Source organism: Seriola aureovittata, chromosome 20, assembly GCF_021018895.1.
Source record: "Seriola aureovittata isolate HTS-2021-v1 ecotype China chromosome 20, ASM2101889v1, whole genome shotgun sequence".
Taxonomy (NCBI): Eukaryota; Metazoa; Chordata; class Actinopteri; order Carangiformes; family Carangidae; genus Seriola; species Seriola aureovittata.
Genome location: NC_079383.1, coordinates 20,475,007 through 20,494,844, shown reverse-complemented (window position 1 = coordinate 20,494,844; position 19,838 = coordinate 20,475,007). Strand labels below are relative to the sequence as shown.

General features: G+C 41.5%; 3 protein-coding genes across 4 annotated transcripts; 2 read left to right on the top strand and 1 right to left on the bottom strand.

The window, feature by feature from the left end:
- The first annotated feature begins 1,739 nt into the window (after positions 1–1,739).
- LOC130161331 (cilia- and flagella-associated protein 251-like) lies at positions 1,740–6,727 on the top strand. 2 transcript variants are annotated; one of them, XM_056364562.1, is made up of 3 exons: positions 1,740–2,641; positions 3,883–5,127; positions 5,528–6,727. In XM_056364562.1, exons 2-3 carry the CDS (start codon positions 5,107–5,109, stop codon positions 6,155–6,157), a joined length of 651 nt encoding a protein of 216 aa, XP_056220537.1. In that variant the 5' UTR covers positions 1,740–2,641; positions 3,883–5,106; the 3' UTR covers positions 6,158–6,727. The 2 variants fall into 2 exon arrangements, with proteins under 2 accessions (XP_056220537.1, XP_056220536.1); XM_056364561.1 differs by having other exon boundaries at positions 3,883–6,727.
- An 839-nt stretch (positions 6,728–7,566) lies between these two features.
- On the bottom strand, positions 7,567–10,211 carry rbis (ribosomal biogenesis factor). The gene is made up of 4 exons (XM_056364496.1): positions 10,072–10,211; positions 8,520–8,635; positions 8,276–8,392; positions 7,567–8,184 (listed from the first exon to the last, which is right to left on the bottom strand). The coding sequence occupies exons 2-4, from the start codon at positions 8,628–8,630 to the stop codon at positions 8,116–8,118; spliced, it is 297 nt and encodes a 98-aa protein (XP_056220471.1). The 5' UTR covers positions 8,631–8,635; positions 10,072–10,211; the 3' UTR covers positions 7,567–8,115.
- Positions 10,212–12,035: 1,824 nt separating this feature from the next.
- On the top strand, positions 12,036–18,830 carry LOC130161453 (carbonic anhydrase 1). Its single transcript, XM_056364764.1, has 7 exons — positions 12,036–12,194; positions 12,470–12,667; positions 14,422–14,540; positions 15,153–15,245; positions 15,394–15,456; positions 15,559–15,714; positions 17,217–18,830. The coding sequence occupies exons 1-7, from the start codon at positions 12,167–12,169 to the stop codon at positions 17,334–17,336; spliced, it is 777 nt and encodes a 258-aa protein (XP_056220739.1). The 5' UTR covers positions 12,036–12,166; the 3' UTR covers positions 17,337–18,830.
- The last annotated feature ends 1,008 nt before the right edge of the window (positions 18,831–19,838 follow it).

Sequence of the window (19,838 nt, the reverse complement as noted above, 5' to 3'; positions counted from 1 at the left end):
TTATTAAATTAAAAATATAAGCTTTCATGTATACGCTGGCTGTAATCCTCTATTCTCATTCCTGTGAATGTGTCTTCAGTAAATATAGAAGCAGGAGAGCTCCAGAGAGGAAACGCCGGCCCTTCTTCTTTAGTGCAGGAACTGTATTTTTACAGACTATATTTGCATTGTGGTGTTTGCTGCTTTTGAACATATTTTGCTCCACTTTCCCCGTGAATGCGTGTATGTTTGTTTTTGTGCTCACAGGCGTGTGAAAAACAAAGAGACAGCGAGACAGAGGCTGGCAGAAGTAAAAGTGTGCTGCGTTTTTTAAAAGGCCCTGTTTTTAGCTGGCGACATCTGACGGAGGAGGAGGAGGAGGAGATGAACAGATGTACTTTGTTCATGCGCCTGACAGGTGTACCAGAAATCTCTCTCTCTCTTCCTCTCTCTCTCTCTCTCTCTCTCTCCTCCCTCCCCACTCGGCTGCAGAGCGAGCACTCGCTCCTCTCCAGATCTCCTCCGAGCCGTACACCCATCTCCTCCCCCTCTCTCCCGTCCCTCAGCCCCAAACCGGCCTGTACAGCACCCGCAGGTGGGACCTCACCGGCGACTCCAGCAACAACGTGCGCCGGGATCCTATTAAAAAAAGCAACTCTGTGTGGTTGTGCTCTCTCGAGTGTAAAGCCTATTTCATTCCCTCTGAGCCAAACAGCTTGCGGTCGCTTGACGCTCTGGTGGTTTGTTGCAGATGGAAAAACGGAGCTGCGGAGGCTTGAGTTTGTTTGTTTTGGCATTTGGTTGTGATCCAGATACAGTTTGCGGCGTGGAGTTGATGGAGTCTTAACTTGGCCGGGAAGTCAGGCTTGTATTTATAAGCTGATAGTGGTCGGTTCCCGAGCTGTGACCGCGTTTGAATATTCAGAGCAAACCGTCGATTAAACTGTTTTCTCTTCAAAGTCGTTGAGTTGAAATGTGAAGTGGTCTCAACAGTAATGACTATTAAACATGTAGCAGATTCATTAGGACCTGATACATGGTGAGAGTCAAAAACCTGCTTGTATTCTCATCTGCAAAGTCCACTTCAGCATCACAACACTTAGAGCAGTAAATCTTCAATTCTGTTTAATTTGTTGTTTGATTATGATTCAGTTTGTTTTTTTCAGGCAAAGTCCAGACACTGGGGTTGGGTCTGTATAGTCTCAAAAATTCTCTTTCTTCTCTGACCTTGATCTAAAGACTCCAAAGTCTTGCCGGGATACCGACCTCCCTCTGCGTTTCTTAAAGTGGACGTAGATTTTTTTTATTTTTTTTTGCTTTTAACGTATGAAACGAAGTAAATGTTGATTCCACAACGTAACGGCTTTAGAATAACGACACTTTCGGCCTTAGAGACTGGTTCCCCCGTGGGCGTCGGCGGAGACGGAGAGTGATAGAAACCGAGGTAAAACAATGGAGAGAGCCATGGTTGGTTCTGGACTCTCTACTGGGAGATGAGTCCTGGTGGAGCTCCACACAGACGCTCAGTCGTCCTCATTTCTACTTGATCCATAAGTAACAAAACCTGCCTACTTATTAATACAACTATTAATACTTCATCACAGCGCTGAGATCAGGGTTTCTAGTTCAAATTGGGATTCCTACATTTTTTTCTTGCTTTGGACTGTAGCCATGTTGCTAACGCCGCCGCTAGCAGCCAGAAACATCTATGATTCATTGTCTGTTTGATAATGTCAACAAATAACATGTTCTCTGGCGGCGGCTCTTATATTTGATCCTTGATTAACAATAATACCACTTGGTTTGGCTCTGGCAGGAAAAGTAGAAAAATTGTCTGTTGTCACTTGAAGCTAAATGAGACACAAAAAGAAAAAAGAAAGAAAGAATAAAAACAACTTTCGTATTAAGAGAATCCAAACCATTTTAATCACAGCTACCACTTAAATAATGTAATTAATCCCTCTTAATCAAGACTCTTCATCTGAACCACATGTAAAAACAACACATGCAAGAGCTCTAATGAAAAGTTTTGCAAAATTCAAACAGACGAGTAAAAAGCTAAATGGATGCTAAGAAGACAATGTCGGTCAGATCAACTAGTCTGAACTTATTTGTGTAGACGGATGGCGGAGAGATTGGACTCTGGGAAAGACTCGTGGGTGCATGAGTAAACGTAGGTTATCTGTTCTCTTTCCTGCTCAAAGATTTCATATCTAACATGAATAGGAGATATTAGCTTTATGCTAGCTGCTTATCACGTCTGACAGTGATGGTGTTGGTGTTTCTGGGGGGAGAGTACCACGGGCTCAGGTTTAATCTTACCTTCTGGAGGGACGGACTCTCGATCAAACAGCAAATCACACTGAGGGCGCAGCAGCGGGCGAAAAGAATCCCCGACTTCAACACAGAGATTGAAGGAAAATATACAGATTCACATGAGATAAGTCTGCAGGCATGGGAGCGTGAGGAGAATTTCTGGCTACCGTGAAGACCCAGCAAGTCATTGCTCAACTGAATCCTGGTCCGAAGAGCAAACTTTAAACATAATTGGATTCTTGGCTGCCTTACTTGTTGGCAAAATGCCTTTAAAAACATTAAGGGGAGAATCAAACGAACAGGAAAAGGTCTCCATTTTTGGAACGACTTCAGTAAAGACAGTTTTGTGAGTAAATATACATTCATTCATTTCCATTTCAGGCAGAACTATGTGATCTTTAGCTCATGCTGCAGAGTGAAACAGAGTCAAGATCATTTTTTTAATTGATCTTTTTATATTTTTAATCACGACTAATAATCTAAATTGAATGCATTTTATTGCAGCCATAATTACAGCCATTTTAAATTCATACGGCTTTATTCAAAGTCAAAGTCTGAACAGGAAGAGGAAGGAGTTAAATATTGAGTATTTCACCGTCAGGGCTCTGAAACAGCGAAGTCTTGGTTGTGACAACTGCTGCGAAACCTGAAATGAGTGTGAAAAGCAAATCTGCATAGTCAAACACAAGCGAGGCAACACACACACACACACACACACATATATATATATATACACACACATATTCGCTGCACCTGACTCTCTTCTTGCACAGACAAACAGTGAATTCTTATTTCTGTCACAGGAAGAAGTGCAGGTGCTGTAACCTTTCGCTGCGAGTCCTGTCAGAGTGAAAAACCCAGCTGTGCGGCAGGAATGACATACTGCAAATAGGCCTTCAGCTTCTTATTGGCATTCAGAGAGCCCAACACTCCTCTCTTTCTCTCTCTCTGTGTGTCCTCAACTCCCACACACACACACACACACACACAGAGTGAGATCCACTTCCCCGCTTGTCACCATGCATATTGATAAGCCCGTCCAGAGCACCATCTTGTGGACGTTTCCAGCTCTGGCGGTTGTCTCAAATGTCCCTTTTGATTATATTCAATTAAGCTTCTGACAAATCAGCTTCAGTCAAAAGTGTGTGGGAGATTTTTTATTTATTTTTTTTTCCTTTTCTTTTCGTAACAACACAATGAATGTAATTTATGAAAATCAATTCTCTTGCTTACTTTTAATTATAAAAACACAGCATCATTAGTTGTGTCTGTCTTTAGCGCTCCTTTCCATTTGGCTTAGTGAGACACACTGAGCCAAGTTCTTACATTATTGATGTTTTTTTTTTTTTAAGTTTGAAGTTGGATCAGAGGAATAAGTTTTAAAGCGGGACACTTTTATGACTAGAAGCGACAGAAATGACTAACAGCACTCTCTGGCATGACAAACACACAAACACACACTCAACCCACCACACACGCATCCAACTACCCCCACACCAGCTCACGTGGATCACATTCAGGATTCAACGTGTGTGTGTGTGTGTGTGTGTGTGTGTGTGTGCGTTGGTGTGATATCTGTCTCCCCAGGGTGTGTTTTGGTGCAACCCCACTGCCTGTGCTGTCATCTGGATCACAGCGGAGAGCACCTGCTCCAAGGCTGACACCTTAACACTGCATCTGCTACGCGCTCCTCACCAATCGTTTCAGTCAAAATACCTTTTCCCTCTGTATTATAAATAAATGTTTTTCGCCCAAAAGGCATCAACTGAAAGGATTTCAGAGTAAATGTGTCAAATTAGCTGAGGATTTTCCTGTGATTCTGCTGTCATTTTTGGAACTTTTGTTGATGCTAAAATGGGTTTGTCGCTCGTTTTCAGCAGCGAAGATCAAATAGGTGCTTGATGTGAGAAAGCGGCTGCTCATAGTCACGAACCCAGAGAGAACTGACATCCGACTTTGCAGGTTCCCTCGGCTTTGTGTAGCATTCCAGCTACTTTGAGCTCGTTGTTTTGGGCGCAATGTTAATGTTTTGGTAACGGTACACTACCAGCTCATCATCATCCATCATTACATGGGAGACAAACTGAGTTAGCAACTAGCTGGTGAACATAGTGCTGGAGCATTTAGTGGCTAAAGAGCCAGACAGTTTCCCCCAGGACTCAGTAGAGACCAAAAAACAAGCTAAAAAAGATGGTGAATGTTGAACTTACACGAGTTTAATGTAAAGTAAGGACGGCCATACTCACATTTATATATTTTTTATCCCTTTATCTCGAGAAAACAAAAGATAATTATTCCGTTTTCTCGACATAAGATACTGACTGGAGGTCAGACCAGGAAACATTGTGTCATTTGTCTTTACGTTTTACAGAGAAAAACATCTGTTCACTTCTTCTTCTACCACTGAAAAGATGTTGGTGCTTTTCTGTGCTTGAACACATTGAAACAAAAAAAAAATATCATGTCAATATTTTCCCACAATGCTTTGATCATTTCTTCACTGGAGCTGTGAAATGCCCTGGAGGAACTCTGTTAGAACCCTGATGATCTATAACACTTGAGCAGAACCTTCAGTTGTGACATCATAACCGTAGAACTCTGACATCATGATGCAGAACCTCTTCCTTCACACCCAGAAACCTGAGCTGAGCAGTGTCTCCGTGATCGAACCAAACCCACCGTCCACATTCGCCAAGCGACAAATATCTGTAACTAAATTAGTTTTAACTTTAACTTGAACACAAAACTGTTTCAAGTCCCGTTTCATCTGCTGCAAACAGCTGTTGTCTGTCCCGTTCAGTCTGAGCTGAAATGAACAGACAAAGAAACCAGGTAAGATTTTCTCATTTGACCTGCAGAAACTTTTTTGGTTGTTTGTTGAGTTTTAACAGTTTAACAATATCCAGTGAGCCACATTGAGAAATACAGAAGCTTCTAAACAGTGTTGGAGGATTTTATGATTGCAGTAGGTTTGTTGGGCAGAAATGCGCCGTGTTGTTTCTCTCAAAACAGATTACTCCGCTGTCAGTGTCTCTAATCAATGGATAAAAAATTGTACTGTAACATAACTAACCAAGCAGGCGTCTGAGACCTGATTTAAAAACCTTATCTTTAAGTTTCACCAGAATAATCGACAGTAAAACAAAGTTAACTGTGTGGATAAGAGTAGAGGTTGTGTTAAGGTGGGACTGCAGTTTTAGACATGAACTTCATGTTTGTTTCCGTGTTTCAGTCCTTTGGTGCGGACCTGTACGGCCCCACACAGTACAGGCCAGATGCTGTGCAGCTGCAGACCAACCAGCTCCATCACAATGAAGAGGAGCAGGGCCTCAGGGACGCCCTGTTCTCCGCCATCCAGGAGGTCAAGTCTCTGAAGGAGGAGAGGGAGTCTCTGGAGGAGAAAACTGACCTGCAGCAGAACGAGTGGAAGCAGGCGGAGAACCAGCTCCAAGAGGAGCTGCGTCAGAAAGACGAGCTCCTGAAAAGGGGCATCAAGAAGAGGCAGGCTCGCACCAGGGCCCACATCGATGTCCTGGCCCTGCTCACTCTAAAGGAGCTCGAGCTGGAGAGCAAAGAGGAAGAGTGGAGGGCAAAGTGTGGAGCACTGCAGGCCAAACTGCAGGAGCAGGTTCAGAGAGAGGAAGACTGGAGCAGGAAGGAACAGCAGCTGGAACAGCAGGAGGAGGAGAGCGAGAGTCAGGAGGAAGAGGAGGGGAACGAGAGTCAGGAGGAAGAGGAGGAGAATGAGAGTCAGGAGGAAGAGGAGGAGAGAAAGACGACAGACGATAAACAAACGTCTGAGAAAAAAAAGAACAAACCAAAGAAGAAGAATAAAAGGGGGAAGAAGAAGAACAGGTGTTAGCTACAGCACATCCCTCTTCCTGAACCCCTCCCCCCCTCCCCCACCCCTCCCCTTTTCTGCATCTATCACTTCCTGTGAATATATTGTTTATTGTAAATACATTTGCGACTCTGTCATTTACATCTGCCCCGTGTTTGTCTTTCTGAACATAGATATAGTGAATATAGATACAGGATTCACGGCTCTTCATCAAATCCTACAGTGTGACGGACGTTACGACGTCACTGGTTTTAGACTTCAGGAGTCAAAACATCATTGGTTGTAGATAAAAGGAGTCACAGTTTTATCTGGGAATCTGTTTGTGACTCATCTTGATCAAATCAGTCTGAACGCCCTGAAAAACAGACCTTTTTCTACTGGTAACACCCCGAATCAACCGTGTCTACTATTCTAGAAAAACTATAACATAATACATTCCTGTCCACATACTTTTGTCCACTGTGTAATGTTGCATCTACCTCTGCTGGGTGTGTGACTAGAACTGCTCACCAAGCTCGTCTTAAAGTGATAATGTATTAACTGCAGGTTTAAGCTTCTCTAACGACCTCCGTGAACACGAGGCGTCTTCTCGCAGGCGGATTAACACCATCACTCAGGCCAACGCCTCCGTCACGACAGTCATCTCCAACCTTGGAAATGTCATTTGCTTATTTATGTCAACACGCTCGAGCACCGGTTTGTTTACCATTCCTGCTCGTGCCCCAGATTTATTGACCAACTAACACAGTCAGAGGTCACCACGGAGACAAGCAATTAGCCGGGCACTGGTGCAACCCGTGACCTTCGATGTCAAGCTGCTATGGCGGCGGCGGCAGCAGCAGCATACTGATAACTGCACCCTGCTCACTGGTGGTGCCAAAAGAAAAATCTATACCTCATCTTCAGGTTTCTCTCCTAATAGAAATGATGGTGTGAGGTGCTGAAATAGAACTTGTACATACAGGTGTGGACAAAATACAGAAGACACCTGAGCATGTGATGCGGTGCAACGTGGCTGCAACACAAAGTATGGACTCAGAAATGAGTTGAACCTCTAAACCACAAAAGAAAAATGAACATTTAACTCAACGTGTAGCGTTTTCTGTTTGTGCCTTTTCCAAACACGTCACGTACGATAATTTGTGCAGAGATGAGATATTTAACGAGACGCTTGCTGTACTGTATGTGCAGTTCTCATTTACATTCTGTTACAGTTCCTGCATGAATATTTTAACGACTTCCATAAGAACCGTGGGTAACAAAACTCTCGAAAGCAAACACCTTCATCATCACAAGCAGCAGCTTCATTAACACTGAATCAGGGACATGGAGAAAAAAAAGAAGAAGGGTGTGAAAACCTTGAAACCACATTCACAGAGACAGTAAAATAAAGTCCACATGGTTGAATAATTCTTTTCAAAAACATGCTCCAGGGTTAAAATAACTTTTATAAATTACTTTTCACTACATACAGACTCAAGAAGAATATACTTGGCAACTATTTTGTTAATTTATTAATCTTTTTTTTTGTTGCTACATTTCAAGCAAAACATTCGCATTTTTTTTAAACTATTTTCTGATATTTCATAAAGAAAATAACAATAATAATCAATTAATCAAGAAGATAAAAAGCACATCAATTAATAATGAAAATAATGTTTAGTTGCAATCCAGAGAGAAAGCAACCATTTCCACACTAAAGATAAGAACAAACGAAATATCCTATCTTCCTGAAACAACATCACAACTGTGACAAAAGTGATAACATTTCTCTGCACAGAAAATACAGGGTGCTTAAATTATACACAAACATTTTACCATCATGCCACGACTGCAGCCTCTTCTCGTTCTACACTCTTCTGCAGTCTGTGTTTCGGCACGAGATGTATTTCTGCAGCTGCTCTGAGACTTTATTTCAACAACTGAACACGAGCACAGAGACGCAGATCCCTCAGTCATAGTCCTTCTCTCCTGGTCCGTCATAGCTGAGAGAAGAGTTGGGCAGCGCTGTCAACATTTACAGATTCCTTCGGTGGCACCCTGACAACCTAATATGATAATAAAAAAGAAAATTATTATTATTAATCATATCAGGAGAATTGAAATGTTAGGTGATGAAGGAGAAGTTTCCTCCTCTACCTGTGTTTGTTTCTTTGGCTCAGGAGCAACAGACTTTGAAACGCTTTTACAATCCCTCTGGACCTCTGTGAAGATTTGATTGAGGCTCTCCACCTTCTCATTTTTCACCGCATTGATCTGTGAAGCCACAAATTACACTACTGGAGTGGGCACAGCAAACGCTACACGCAAGGGTGAGAAAGAATGAAAATATGTGTGAAAATATGAAGGAAAAAAAAAAAAAGGAAGAGGAGCGAGATCTTACGTGTTTGAGTGTTGTTGTGACAGGTTTGGCTTTGTTCTTGTGCTTCAAGTGCTTGTTTGCCACTTGAAAGACGTTCTTCTGTTTCTTCCCCTTCTGTTTATTCTTCGCCATGTTACCTGGGGAGAGACAAAGCCCCAGTCGGCACGGTTATTTTCATGGGAGAGTTTTCTTGTGGCGTGTGTCCTATTTTTTTTATCCAGTGTTGCGGCGTCCACATCGATCACATGACCTCACGACTCCTCTGAACAAGACAGATGTTGAGATTATTCCAAGTTCCCCACATGCTTCCTACGCTCCTGATTAGTGACACCTTGTTATGCCAGAAGCTCACTCCTTCAAACAGTGAATCATAACACTTGAACAGGTTCAAGAGGTTCAGATGATTTATAATAAGCGCAGCTAAAGTGATTCTCAATGCAGCAAAATTGAGGCCAAACAAACTCGTTCAGACATTTTTATTTATTTATTTTATTCTGCAGATCAACCTCTTCGCATTTTCATGCTGTCTAGACTTTAACCAGGAGTTACACCATAAACAAAAACAAACACTCTCAGTATGTGGCCTTGAGGCTGAAAAACAAGGATGTTCTTCAAGGGTATCAACGTATAAAAAATAAAATAAAAGCATAGCTCTGTAAACCTGCCGCTCGCAGCAGACCAGTCAGAACCAAAACTGGAGTGGAAAAACACTCCATCTGTCTAGACAAATACATCCTGCTGTAGGCTTTAAGGAGCTGATGGCAGAGTCTGGTATTAAACAACATACATCCACAACTTCTTGGTGTCAGGCTTCCTGTTCCTGTTTACCAGTGTAGTAATAGTAGTAGTAGCAATACTACTACTAGTCACAATGGTGATAGGAGATGTCTAGGGCAGCAGCTAGACAACATGGCAGTGATTTTAATAAAATACATCAACACATGTTGTCATCAGAGCTGCAATAATTAGAGTCAATTAATATCAATCAATAATCATTTCAATACCTTGTCGTATTTACTGTTCCTGAGGATTTGAGGTTTTTGTTTTTCCACACGATAGTAAATTCAATATCTTTGGGTTTTGAGCTGTTGGCCGGACAAAACATGACATTTGAAGAGGTTATATTTTGGACTGTGGGAAATTACAGAAAATATTTATTTTTTACTACTTTCTAGCATTAGTAACAAAATGAGAAAAGACGATAATAAAGATAATCTTTGTCATATGGTGTGTTTTTGTTTGTTTGGTCCACGTCACCCAGCTGTGAAATATCCTAAACAGGAAATTGGCTAAAAGTAAACAGATACCAAGACTGGGATATAAAAAAAAAAATAGATAAGTGGCACGTGAATGGATGTCCTGATAAACCTATAGATAAAGATTAATACAACTAAAACACTAAAACACGCATCGTCCAAATGTTGTTGACAACTGACTGTGTGCCTGTCTGTTTACTGTACAACAACGTGTGTGTGTGTGTGTGTGTGTGTGTGTGTGACGTTGATTTAACAAAACGAATAAAACTGTGTATAAAACTTAACATGTCGGCTGTAAAATACGTTTAAAGACAGACCTCGTATGTGAAGTGGTTGGTTGGTGTTGATATCCGCGTGTGCTACAAACGTGACCCTTCTGCTACGTCACTTGTGCGCGACAGTAGACGTAAGTTACGTCAAATTTCATTTTCTTCTTCTTCTTCTTGTTCTTCTTCTTTATGATCTTGCAGTTCTTTGAAATTAAGTTATCGCAGCAAAACAAAAATATAACTTGATTATTTTGATTTTTGACGAAAAAAACATAACTAAGCGAAAACAAAACTTCCGGTTTGTATGTCCAACCTTCAAAATAAATGCTTTAAAGTTTAAATCCCTGTCATATGTTACTTTTTTTTTCTCAACAGATTTCATAATGGCGAAGACTGTTCAGTTTGGCAACATATTTTTTGGCAATTATCCATTGGAACCGATATCGAGATTCATTGTAGGCCTGCATGTGTTAACATTTTAACTACAGCAACATAACATTTTAGACACCTACAATATTCGTCATGCATTTTTTTTTATTTGACTAAAAAAAAGGATTAAAATTCATTATGTTAGTTTCCCCATTAAACCTGCATGAGGACAAACCGAAAAGAGTGATGTCTGCAAAGCTTTAATCTATGACTGTCTTTGACTACAAGCTTTGTAGTATCATCGACTAACAGCAGGTGGCATCGTAGTACCACCACAGCTGAGTTCACTGCAGCCTGTTTCTGAAAAACTGAGCATTATGCCATTGTATTGTGAGCTGGACTGGCCACTAGGATGCAATCAAACTGTTCTGGGGATTTTAGGGAGCGATATGAGGTTTAGGCCTAGTGTTCAACAGAAAAATGGACTAATCCCTCAACAACATAATCAATTATTTCTGTCTGACTCTGAAATGCATTTCTTTCTTTTTACATTTTACAGACACAGATGCATATTTTTTTTTGTCTATTTACAAACTGCTTCAACAATATTTGAAAACAAAACTGACAGAAATCAAACATAGCCTAGATGTTTGTGTTATGATTAATGATTTATTCTATTCAACATTTGGTTTGCTATGACTCTGGTACCTTCAAAACTTTTTATTAATGTGTATGGATGTGGATAAATGTCATCAACTTGGCCCATACTTTGCACTGTGTTGTCTTCCTGCTGCAGTAGGCCTACAATAACACTGATAGACAAATCCTGCACAAAGTAGGCCTTCACTCTGTTATCTGTCCTCCTGAGCTGTGCAAGAATCAGCCAGATAACCTTTCTGTCTTGTGTTCATGTTTTTTTGAAAAAAATATGTTTGCAAATGAATAAAAGTCATATGTTAGTCAAAATATTTTTGAAAGATTTTTCACATAAACTCACTTCTGACATCTTTATTAGCGCTGAACTGGCGTCATCAGATGATGGTTTGACGGGGTTTATTATGTGGTTTTGTGGGACCCTGCAAGTACCACTGAGTAAGACGCACAGTCCATATATGTCCATATTAGGGGTGTCTCATTTTGGGCTATTAAGGGGGATAATAAGGGGCTGGCACATTAAATATTTTCATTCTCATTGGATCACCTCTCTGTGATTCAACAAGTACTTAATATTTTGATGATATTTTGTATGTCTGTTTATTGTTGAACTGTGCTGTTGTTCAGTAACTTCAGTGTGTTCCTTTCAACAACATCGCAGTTTCAAAATGACACCACGGTGCATTCTGTTGCGTAATTCCGTTATCTCCTGACATTTACAGGCAAGTTAAACCCGTTAGCTGAGCGCACGTTGGTCGAGGAATACGCAGCCAGTCAGCTTGTCAATGAAGATTTTACCGCTGCAGAGAGAAAGAGAAAGAGAGAGAGTGTGTGTGTGTGAGAGAGAGAGAGAGAGAGAGAGAGAGAGAGAGAGAGAGAGAGAGAGAGAGAGAGAGACTCATTGATCCACAGTGTTGCAGCCTTGCTGCGCATCTAAACTCCTCCCGGTCATTGCGCGGACATCATGTGGCCAATACCAGCCTGACTGACACACCGCACACAGGGGACCCTATATAAGTCGTGCAGCTGTCAGGTGGAGGACACTGGCTGCTTTGCGCTGGGAGACGACTCGCTTTAGGGGATTACAGCTCTAGATACACACACATTCAAACTCTTAACAATGTCTTGGGGATACGCAGCGAACAACGGTGAGGCGCTCACGACGCGTACACGCTATCATGTAGTGGGTGACATTGCTGAGAGGACTGCTACCACCAGTCACACCAACAGGCAGGGTGCTGGGTGAATGAATGGGAGGACGGTGCATGCAGAGATATTTTTTAATCCTGCACATTTTGGGGGATTTTTACGCGCGTTTTAAGCACATCACCACCCTCAGATGCGCAGATTATTTCACGAATAAACCCCCATGTTTCAAGACTAACATACTAATAACCACAGTGTTATCATTATATCATTTTAGGACCCGACAAATGGGCTGATAACTTCCCTATTGCCAATGGACCCCGTCAGTCTCCCATTGACATCGTACCTGGTGAAGCATCATACGACGCGGGGCTGAAGGCGCTCAACCTCAAGTACGACCCCTCCACCTGCCTTGATATCCTCAACAACGGACATTCCTTCCAAGTGACCTTCGTAGATGACAACGACAGCTCAAGTTAGTGTTATAGCCTATTAATATTGTATGAATCCGGCCGCTCAGTGCTGCCTATACACACCTCTCCAGTCTGTGATTGAGAAATTGGCATTTTAATATATCGTCTTTAACCTGGAGAAAACACAAGATTCTCATATATTTCCAATTATTGTTGTGATGTCTGTTGGTACAACAGCGGAGCTAATGCTGGACTCAGGTTTGCAAACAAAGGCAGCAGGTTCTTTCTGATGATTTCCAGTCAGGATGCAGCAATCCGCTCAATGCGGCATTCAGGTTCAATACATGGCTTCTGTGCAGCTCTCACAGCCTCCAGCATAAAACCTATAGAACTCAAGTATGTTAATATTATTTTAATATTAATATGGATGCATGAGTCATGCGTCCCAGTTTCATTGACGCTTCGAGGGCTTTTAATTTGTGTGGGGTTTTTTTTAAACATTTTTTTTTTATTTTATAAAAGAAATGAATAGGCTGCAGGAGTTCCATTCAAGAGCCAAACACAAAGCGTGCAGATACTAATTGAATTGGTAATGTAACCCCTGGTAAACCTTTCCCACGCCGGTTCTTTTTTTCTCTGCTGGTGAGGTCAAAAGCGCAAAAAACGAAGGTTACTCTGCAAATAAAGCCGCTGTTGGTTAACTATTAGTGTGCCAAAGTGCGTGGGAATGTGTTTAGTTACCAGATAAAAGACGCTTGATCTTTTTTGGGGGTTTTTTTTTCACCCTCCTTCATAATATAAGATGCAGATTGCTTGATGATTTTTTTGTTTCTGTTTTGTTTAATTGATTTTTATTTGGATCAGATTCTAATTTTAAAAAGAGACAAGAAACAATTGCTTGAGATTATTTTGTTCATGTTTAGGATTTTGGATTGGTCGTCCTGTAAGCGGATCTGATATAGGATAATGAAGAATATGGTTACATAATCAACAGAATCACATGGGTTTTATTTCCAGTGGACACACAGCAAGATGAAAAAAAAACAAAACAGGTTTATTTAGAATCTGAACTGCATTTGTTAAGGCCTCTGAAATCTTCCTTGGTATTTCACTGCACTTATTTTCCACCATGCCCCTCTAAAAAAAGGACGAGCTATGTTTGCCTGTCATCGTCATGTCAGGGAAGGTCGTGTCATGCACCATGGAAAAGATGAATATCACAGCACCAGCAATTTAATGTAGATACCTTCCTCATCCATTTGCTTCAGGATCAGATCTGCACCTTCTTCTTATCATTTGAAGCCGGCTACTGAGAAACAAATATCCTGTTTGGAGAGGGAAGTGTGTGTCTGTGTGTGTGTGCGTATCACAGCTCCAGAAATAGAACAATATAGAGGATTATCTGCTGCTGTTTCAGCCGCGTTGTATACTGTAAATAGGTACATTGTGTAACATTGGAAGGAGGTTTGATGTTAACAATACCTGGACATGTAGTCAAGTCTGACCAGGTCTTACACAACAGGAACTGAGTCTACTTCCATGAAATAGGAAGTCTGTCTGCCATCGTGACACATACATATGTGTGTGTGTGTGTGTGTGTGTGTGTGTGTGTGTTTGTGTGTGTGTGTATTTGTGTGTACATTCGCACCTTATTCATCTTAATAAACTGTTCCTTGCATTCTCATATTTTCTGTTCAGGAAGATATACAGCCATCTTACAGACTGTAAGATGCATAACAATGTGGCAGCACCCACGTTCAGTGTGGGATGAACTGACGGGAAAAGCGTGTATGTGTGTGTGTGTTTTTTTCTGCAGCTCTGACAGACGGACCAATCTCAGGGATCTACAGGCTGAAGCAGTTTCATTTCCACTGGGGGGCTTCTGACGACAAGGGCTCTGAGCACACTGTGGCCGGGACCAAGTATCCTGCTGAGGTAAAGATGCTCTGAGCCTTAATGATGACGATGGCAACGCTGACAAAGCTGTACTCTGTAACAGACTGAGGTTGATGTAACAAGGGGGGAGGTTAAGTTTTGTGTGTATTGGAGGTCGTTAACATTTGTCAAGAGCAAAGCTGTTCTGATAAAGATAGGAAACACATTAGTTGGGACACATTTTTGTGAAAGTAAGTATTAATATTGCTACGTAGCTAGCGTTAGCATTGACAGCTGTTTACCTACCAGTCTAGAAGAAATGTTGTGAGTTCAGCATCAAACTTCATTCCTTTACTGAAGTCGTGTTTTCTTCTACTGAAGTTAGCACGCTAACCAGCTAGCCTCAGCCCATCCCGTCACTTTCCGATAGCGAGTCACTGAGGACGTAGCGCTGCTCAGAACTCTGAACGCAACACTGGCCGAAGCTCTTGTCAAGTGACAGTTACCACCACCTGCTCCACGTTCGGTGGCAGAGAAAACAAAATAGCCTTTAAGCTAAATATTGTACTTCTCAGTTCAGCTCAGCAAATCTCATCAGTCTTTCAGTTCAGTACTTGTAAATAGAACATCGCCATAGGAATTTTTTTATTCATCCATGTCATTTATCCCCAGCTCCACCTGGTGCACTGGAACACCAAATACGCAAGCTTCGGAGAAGCCGCGAGCCAGCCCGACGGACTCGCCGTTGTTGGAGTTTTCCTGCAGGTCTGTTGGAGCGATTCAAGCACATTCTTCAGTATTACAGCAATTAGCATATCTCATTTGCATACTCTGCGTTGCTGTCATTTATCACAATGTATATAGTTTAATTACCACCGTTTGCTGATGATGACTCTATTTAACTGTTTTTCAGATTGGTGCTGAAAATGCAAATCTCCAGAAGGTTCTTGATGCTTTTGATGTCATCAAGGCCAAAGTATGTTTCTATAAAATAATATAAAAAACACACATTTTCATGCAGTTGATTTATGATAAGACATGTGGCTGATCTGTTCCTCACTTTCTGTGTTATCCTCAGGGCAAGCAGACCTCTTTCGCTGACTTCGACCCCGCCACTCTGCTCCCCGGTTGCCTAGACTACTGGACGTACGACGGCTCCCTGACCACACCCCCTCTGCTGGAGAGCGTTACCTGGATTGTCTGCAAAGAGCCAGTCAGCGTCAGCGCTGAGCAGGTATGTCTTCTCGGAGAGTCCCATTTAGCAGAACAGGGATTGGCTGTGTGCCCACGGTCTAGAATAACCCCGTCTGCAAATCCTCTCTTTTACTGCGATCTAAATCAAGGGCTTGATTGTTCAGATTAGCTGCACGGCTGAAACTAGCTCTGCAATGGGAGGAAAGGCAATACAGCAGCTTCATTCCCTCTCAGGATGCATTACGGGTGCAACCAAGAAAACAAGCGCAACTACCAGATGACACAGATGTGTGAAATGCTGCTTTAGCACTGTATTTCTGAGTCATTGTGTGGGTACTGAACAGGAAGTGTTCATCACACATGTATCACATTTTCTAGGTTAAGAGACAGTGTGTGAATTCAACCATAACTGAGGGAACACAGTATACTGGCACATAATACCTGTATTTGCAAAGTATTTCCTTCTAAAATTACACCAGTGAAATGGATATTTGACTCGTAACCACCCATTAATCCAAACTAACAGCCTCTCTAGTCAGGTTTGTCCCTGTGGTTTCAGTCTTTAGGCTGTGTGAGAAATGGCACTGCCCAGTAAGATGTTTATTTCATGGCAGCGAGTAGGTGTCTCAAGGGTAAACATGAGGGACATGTGGATATAACCTTTAGACTTGGTGCCAAGCAGATAAAGAAGTCATTCATGTTCAGTAATACATGTCATTAGTTAATGATTTGTTATTAGCTAATGGTGAGAGCTAACACCCAACAGTTGAATTAATTCGTCCCAGTGGTGTCTAGGTTCTCACTGTGTACATTATATTCAAGTGGCTCCAGCAGTGTAATTACCAGGGGTTAATTCATTAGCCAGAGTTAATGACAAATCTCAAATAGGTTGAGAAATGCTCTTATTTAATTTCTTATCAGGTACAGTAAATATGAAGCTACAGCTGGTTAGCTAAGATTAAAATAAAGACTAAAAGTAGGGGGAAACAGCTAGCCTGATTCTGTCTGAAGGTTACATAAATTCACCTACCAGCACCTTTAAAGCTCAGTAATTACGATCTTATATCACATTTGTGTGAAGTGTAAAAACTACAAGTACAGTTTTTTTCCTCACATAACGGCTTGTAAAACCACGACTTTTTGTTTCTAAATATTCTTTATACTTTGACTTCACTACATATTTTTTGTACGAAACACGAAAGAGAGAAATTAGAAATTAAACAAAACAATGCAATGTGTTTTTTAGTCAGCTTTAGATATGTTGGGACAGAACAGGGCTAGCTGTTTCCCTCGTACTCTTTATGCTAAGCTAGGCTAACCAGATACTGACTGAAGCTTCAGCGACTTTTGGTAAGAAAGTGAATGAGTTTATTTCTCAGGATGTCAAACTACTTTGAAGCATGAATAAGACAACTGCCGAGCGGCGGCGGTTCTTAATTCACTTCAGTGACTGGGTGGGACGAGTGATGTGTTGCATGAGTGACAGTCACAGGAGGTCAGCAGGAATAACTAACCCCATGAATGTCTTCTCCCTTGTCACAGATGGCGAAATTCCGCAGCCTGCTCTTCTCTGCTGAGGGGGAGGCCGAGTGCTGCATGGTGGACAACTACCGCCCTCCCCAGCCGCTCAAGGGTCGCGCTGTCCGTGCTTCCTTCAAGTAATGCCCCCTCCCCCTCAGTCGCCCCTTTATGCCCTGTTGCCCTCTCCCTCCCTCCCCAGCCCCCCCCCTTTAGTCAGACACCCAGAGTTACCTCTCTTGCAGTGAGCCACAAAAGCACACATATCTCTCTCCGTCCAATTTTAAAAGAAATGAAATTCCTGTGGCCCTGTTGCTCTCAGTCTAACAGTGAGATGAAGCATTTGCAGGATGTGCATCTCTGTTTCTGTGTGTGTAACAAGGCAGCGAAAATACCCTGTCATAATTTATTTTATAAGGCAAACACTTCACGGTGGAGGCGAAACGTTTACCAGGATTTTGCATCTGGTGCCAATGTTTTTATACAGACATTACACCAGCGTGTGTGTGTGTGTACATCCAACAAACGCCACAGAGATGAAAAATAAAAGACAAATTACAGTCAAAATGGTGCTCTGGAGCCAGCAAGTCGCAGGAAGCACAAGCTCGTTGCAGTAGCCAGGGGGAGGATGAAACTATACCACCATCTGTGAGGAGGATGGTAAGGTGCAGATAAAAAAACACACACACACACACACACACACAGACACATACAGTCCTGCTGCCAGTCTGTCTGTAATCTCTGAATGACTGCCAGCCTCTGCATCACAGCAGCTTAATGAAACGCTGCAGCCGCCTCCATCACAACCGATTGACTCAGAAAATCCCCCTCTGGCACACACAACATTGCACGCGCAGTCTCACGCAGACATGATGCCTATAGGCACTGACCTGCTTATTGATTTGAATTCAACATACAGCAACAAAGGACATGAGGAAAGACTGCTGTTAGTGCAAGCTACTGAACATCATGACAACGGCTTATTTCTCTGGTTTTACAGTCTAATCTTCAAATCATCCCATGTTGTGTTTTTATTGTTATTATTATAGATTATGTCTTTTTTTTTTTTTTTAGTCTGACAGCTTATGCAAAATAAGTCTTAAGTGATTCCTAAATTATGTTTTCTTACCCAAAGCTCTTTGCATTTTCTGATGCCCTGATGATATAGCAATAGATGAAATGAAAATCCCTTCATGTCTTGTTTTGAAACCTCAGTGTGTCAAGTGCTAATGCTTAAAACGCACAGTCGCCTTCTGGGCAATGCCATAGTGGCTAATGCACAAAGCCAAGGAAGAATAAATTACCTTGCCAAGGCAGCTGAGGAAGAAGAGAAGCTGCCAACAGATAAGATTATAGTGTCAGCCTGGTGTCAGGCCCTGTATAGGAGAATAATTAATGAAAGACCATGTGAGCTCCCCTTCAGCTTTGGGACCTCAGGGTTTAGCCCTGTATGCATTTCTGAAACATTAAAGATAAAGAATTATGTGTTTTTTTTTCCAGAAAGATCGTAATTAGCATTAAAAAAGAAAAAAAAAGCCTTATGCCAATCACTGTTAGCACCATCCCTGGAGTATGTGTTGTCATTCTATTTTGGAAGTGGATGTTTTACTAGTTAAATAAATATATTTTATGACTAAAGCATGTCTTTTGTTTTCTCTGTTTACTCTTGTTTTGCTTTGTCTTACACAAACATAAATACTTACTTGTGTCATTACCATTCAAGGCCATCAGATTTTAAAGTCTTCTGTCATTCAGCTAATTCCCCCTTTAGTGACTCCATTCTTACCTGTCATCACCTGAAAACCAACTGGGATCAACAAATCAACAAAACTATACTGCAGTATAATTGCTTTATATATGTATCCTGTATCTGAATACTGTACAGTATATACAATTACGGGGGGTTTTGGACCCCCCCCCCAAAAAAAAGGCGGTAAAAACAACAGTACGGGGGACTTGCAACATCCATATATTTTTCTTACCTGTAATTATAACTATTACAATAAATATTCCCATATTTATACTTGGAAGAATCTTGTGATACGATTTCAGACACCCCTAAAGTGGGCCGTACCATTTCCTACATCTGACGTTAAGTCTTGTTTACTTTCCTTACTCTCGCCAGTGGCTCGCGCTGCGTCTCTGCCCCCGTGCGACAGCGATGGTAAATGTAAGTTTCAGTGACAAACTATCCAGTTAGTTTAATAAACTTTACTGTCTTACCCACACAGTTTCTGAATGAGACTGTGTGAAGTATCTACAGATGAACGCTGACGTTATCTTGTTTCTAACTTTTGCCGGAAGTTACAGTTTAGCTAACTAATGTTAGCTAGCTGATAGCGCCCATTCATTTCCAATGTTAGCTTGTCATTTAATTACCTATATCTAATGTTAGCTAACACTGGTGCTCAGTCATGAGCAGTGAGACAGTGGGGATTAGTTGTTGTAGAGATAAGTTTTGAGATGAGTTTATTATTTATATTAATAGTCTTTTGTGTGGCTGTGGTGGCTTAGTTAATATTTTACATTTTTGATATTAGGTTTTTAAGAAAAAAAATTTTCACTCAGGAATTCTGGAGTTTTATCTGGTTTGGTAATTGAACAATATTAACATATATGTGTGATGAAGGTTCAGTAATTGTATTA

Excerpts from the sequence above, each read along its gene's own strand:
- LOC130161331 (XM_056364561.1), top strand. The coding sequence starts at position 5,498 with ATGAACTTCATGTTTGTTTCCGTGTTTCAGTCCTTTGGTGCGGACCTG.
- rbis (XM_056364496.1), bottom strand. The coding sequence starts at position 8,630 with ATGGCGAAGAATAAACAGAAGGGGAAGAAACAGAAGAACGTCTTTCAA. Across the intron at positions 8,393-8,519 it reads TCACAACAACACTCAAACAC|ATCAATGCGGTGAAAAATGA; the intron begins GTAAGATCTCGC and ends GTGGCTTCACAG. Across the intron at positions 8,185-8,275 it reads AGCCAAAGAAACAAACACAG|GTTGTCAGGGTGCCACCGAA; the intron begins GTAGAGGAGGAA and ends TTATCATATTAG.
- LOC130161453 (XM_056364764.1), top strand. The coding sequence starts at position 12,167 with ATGTCTTGGGGATACGCAGCGAACAACG. Across the intron at positions 12,668-14,421 it reads AGATGACAACGACAGCTCAA|CTCTGACAGACGGACCAATC; the intron begins GTTAGTGTTATA and ends TTTTTTCTGCAG. Across the intron at positions 15,715-17,216 it reads TCAGCGTCAGCGCTGAGCAG|ATGGCGAAATTCCGCAGCCT; the intron begins GTATGTCTTCTC and ends CCCTTGTCACAG.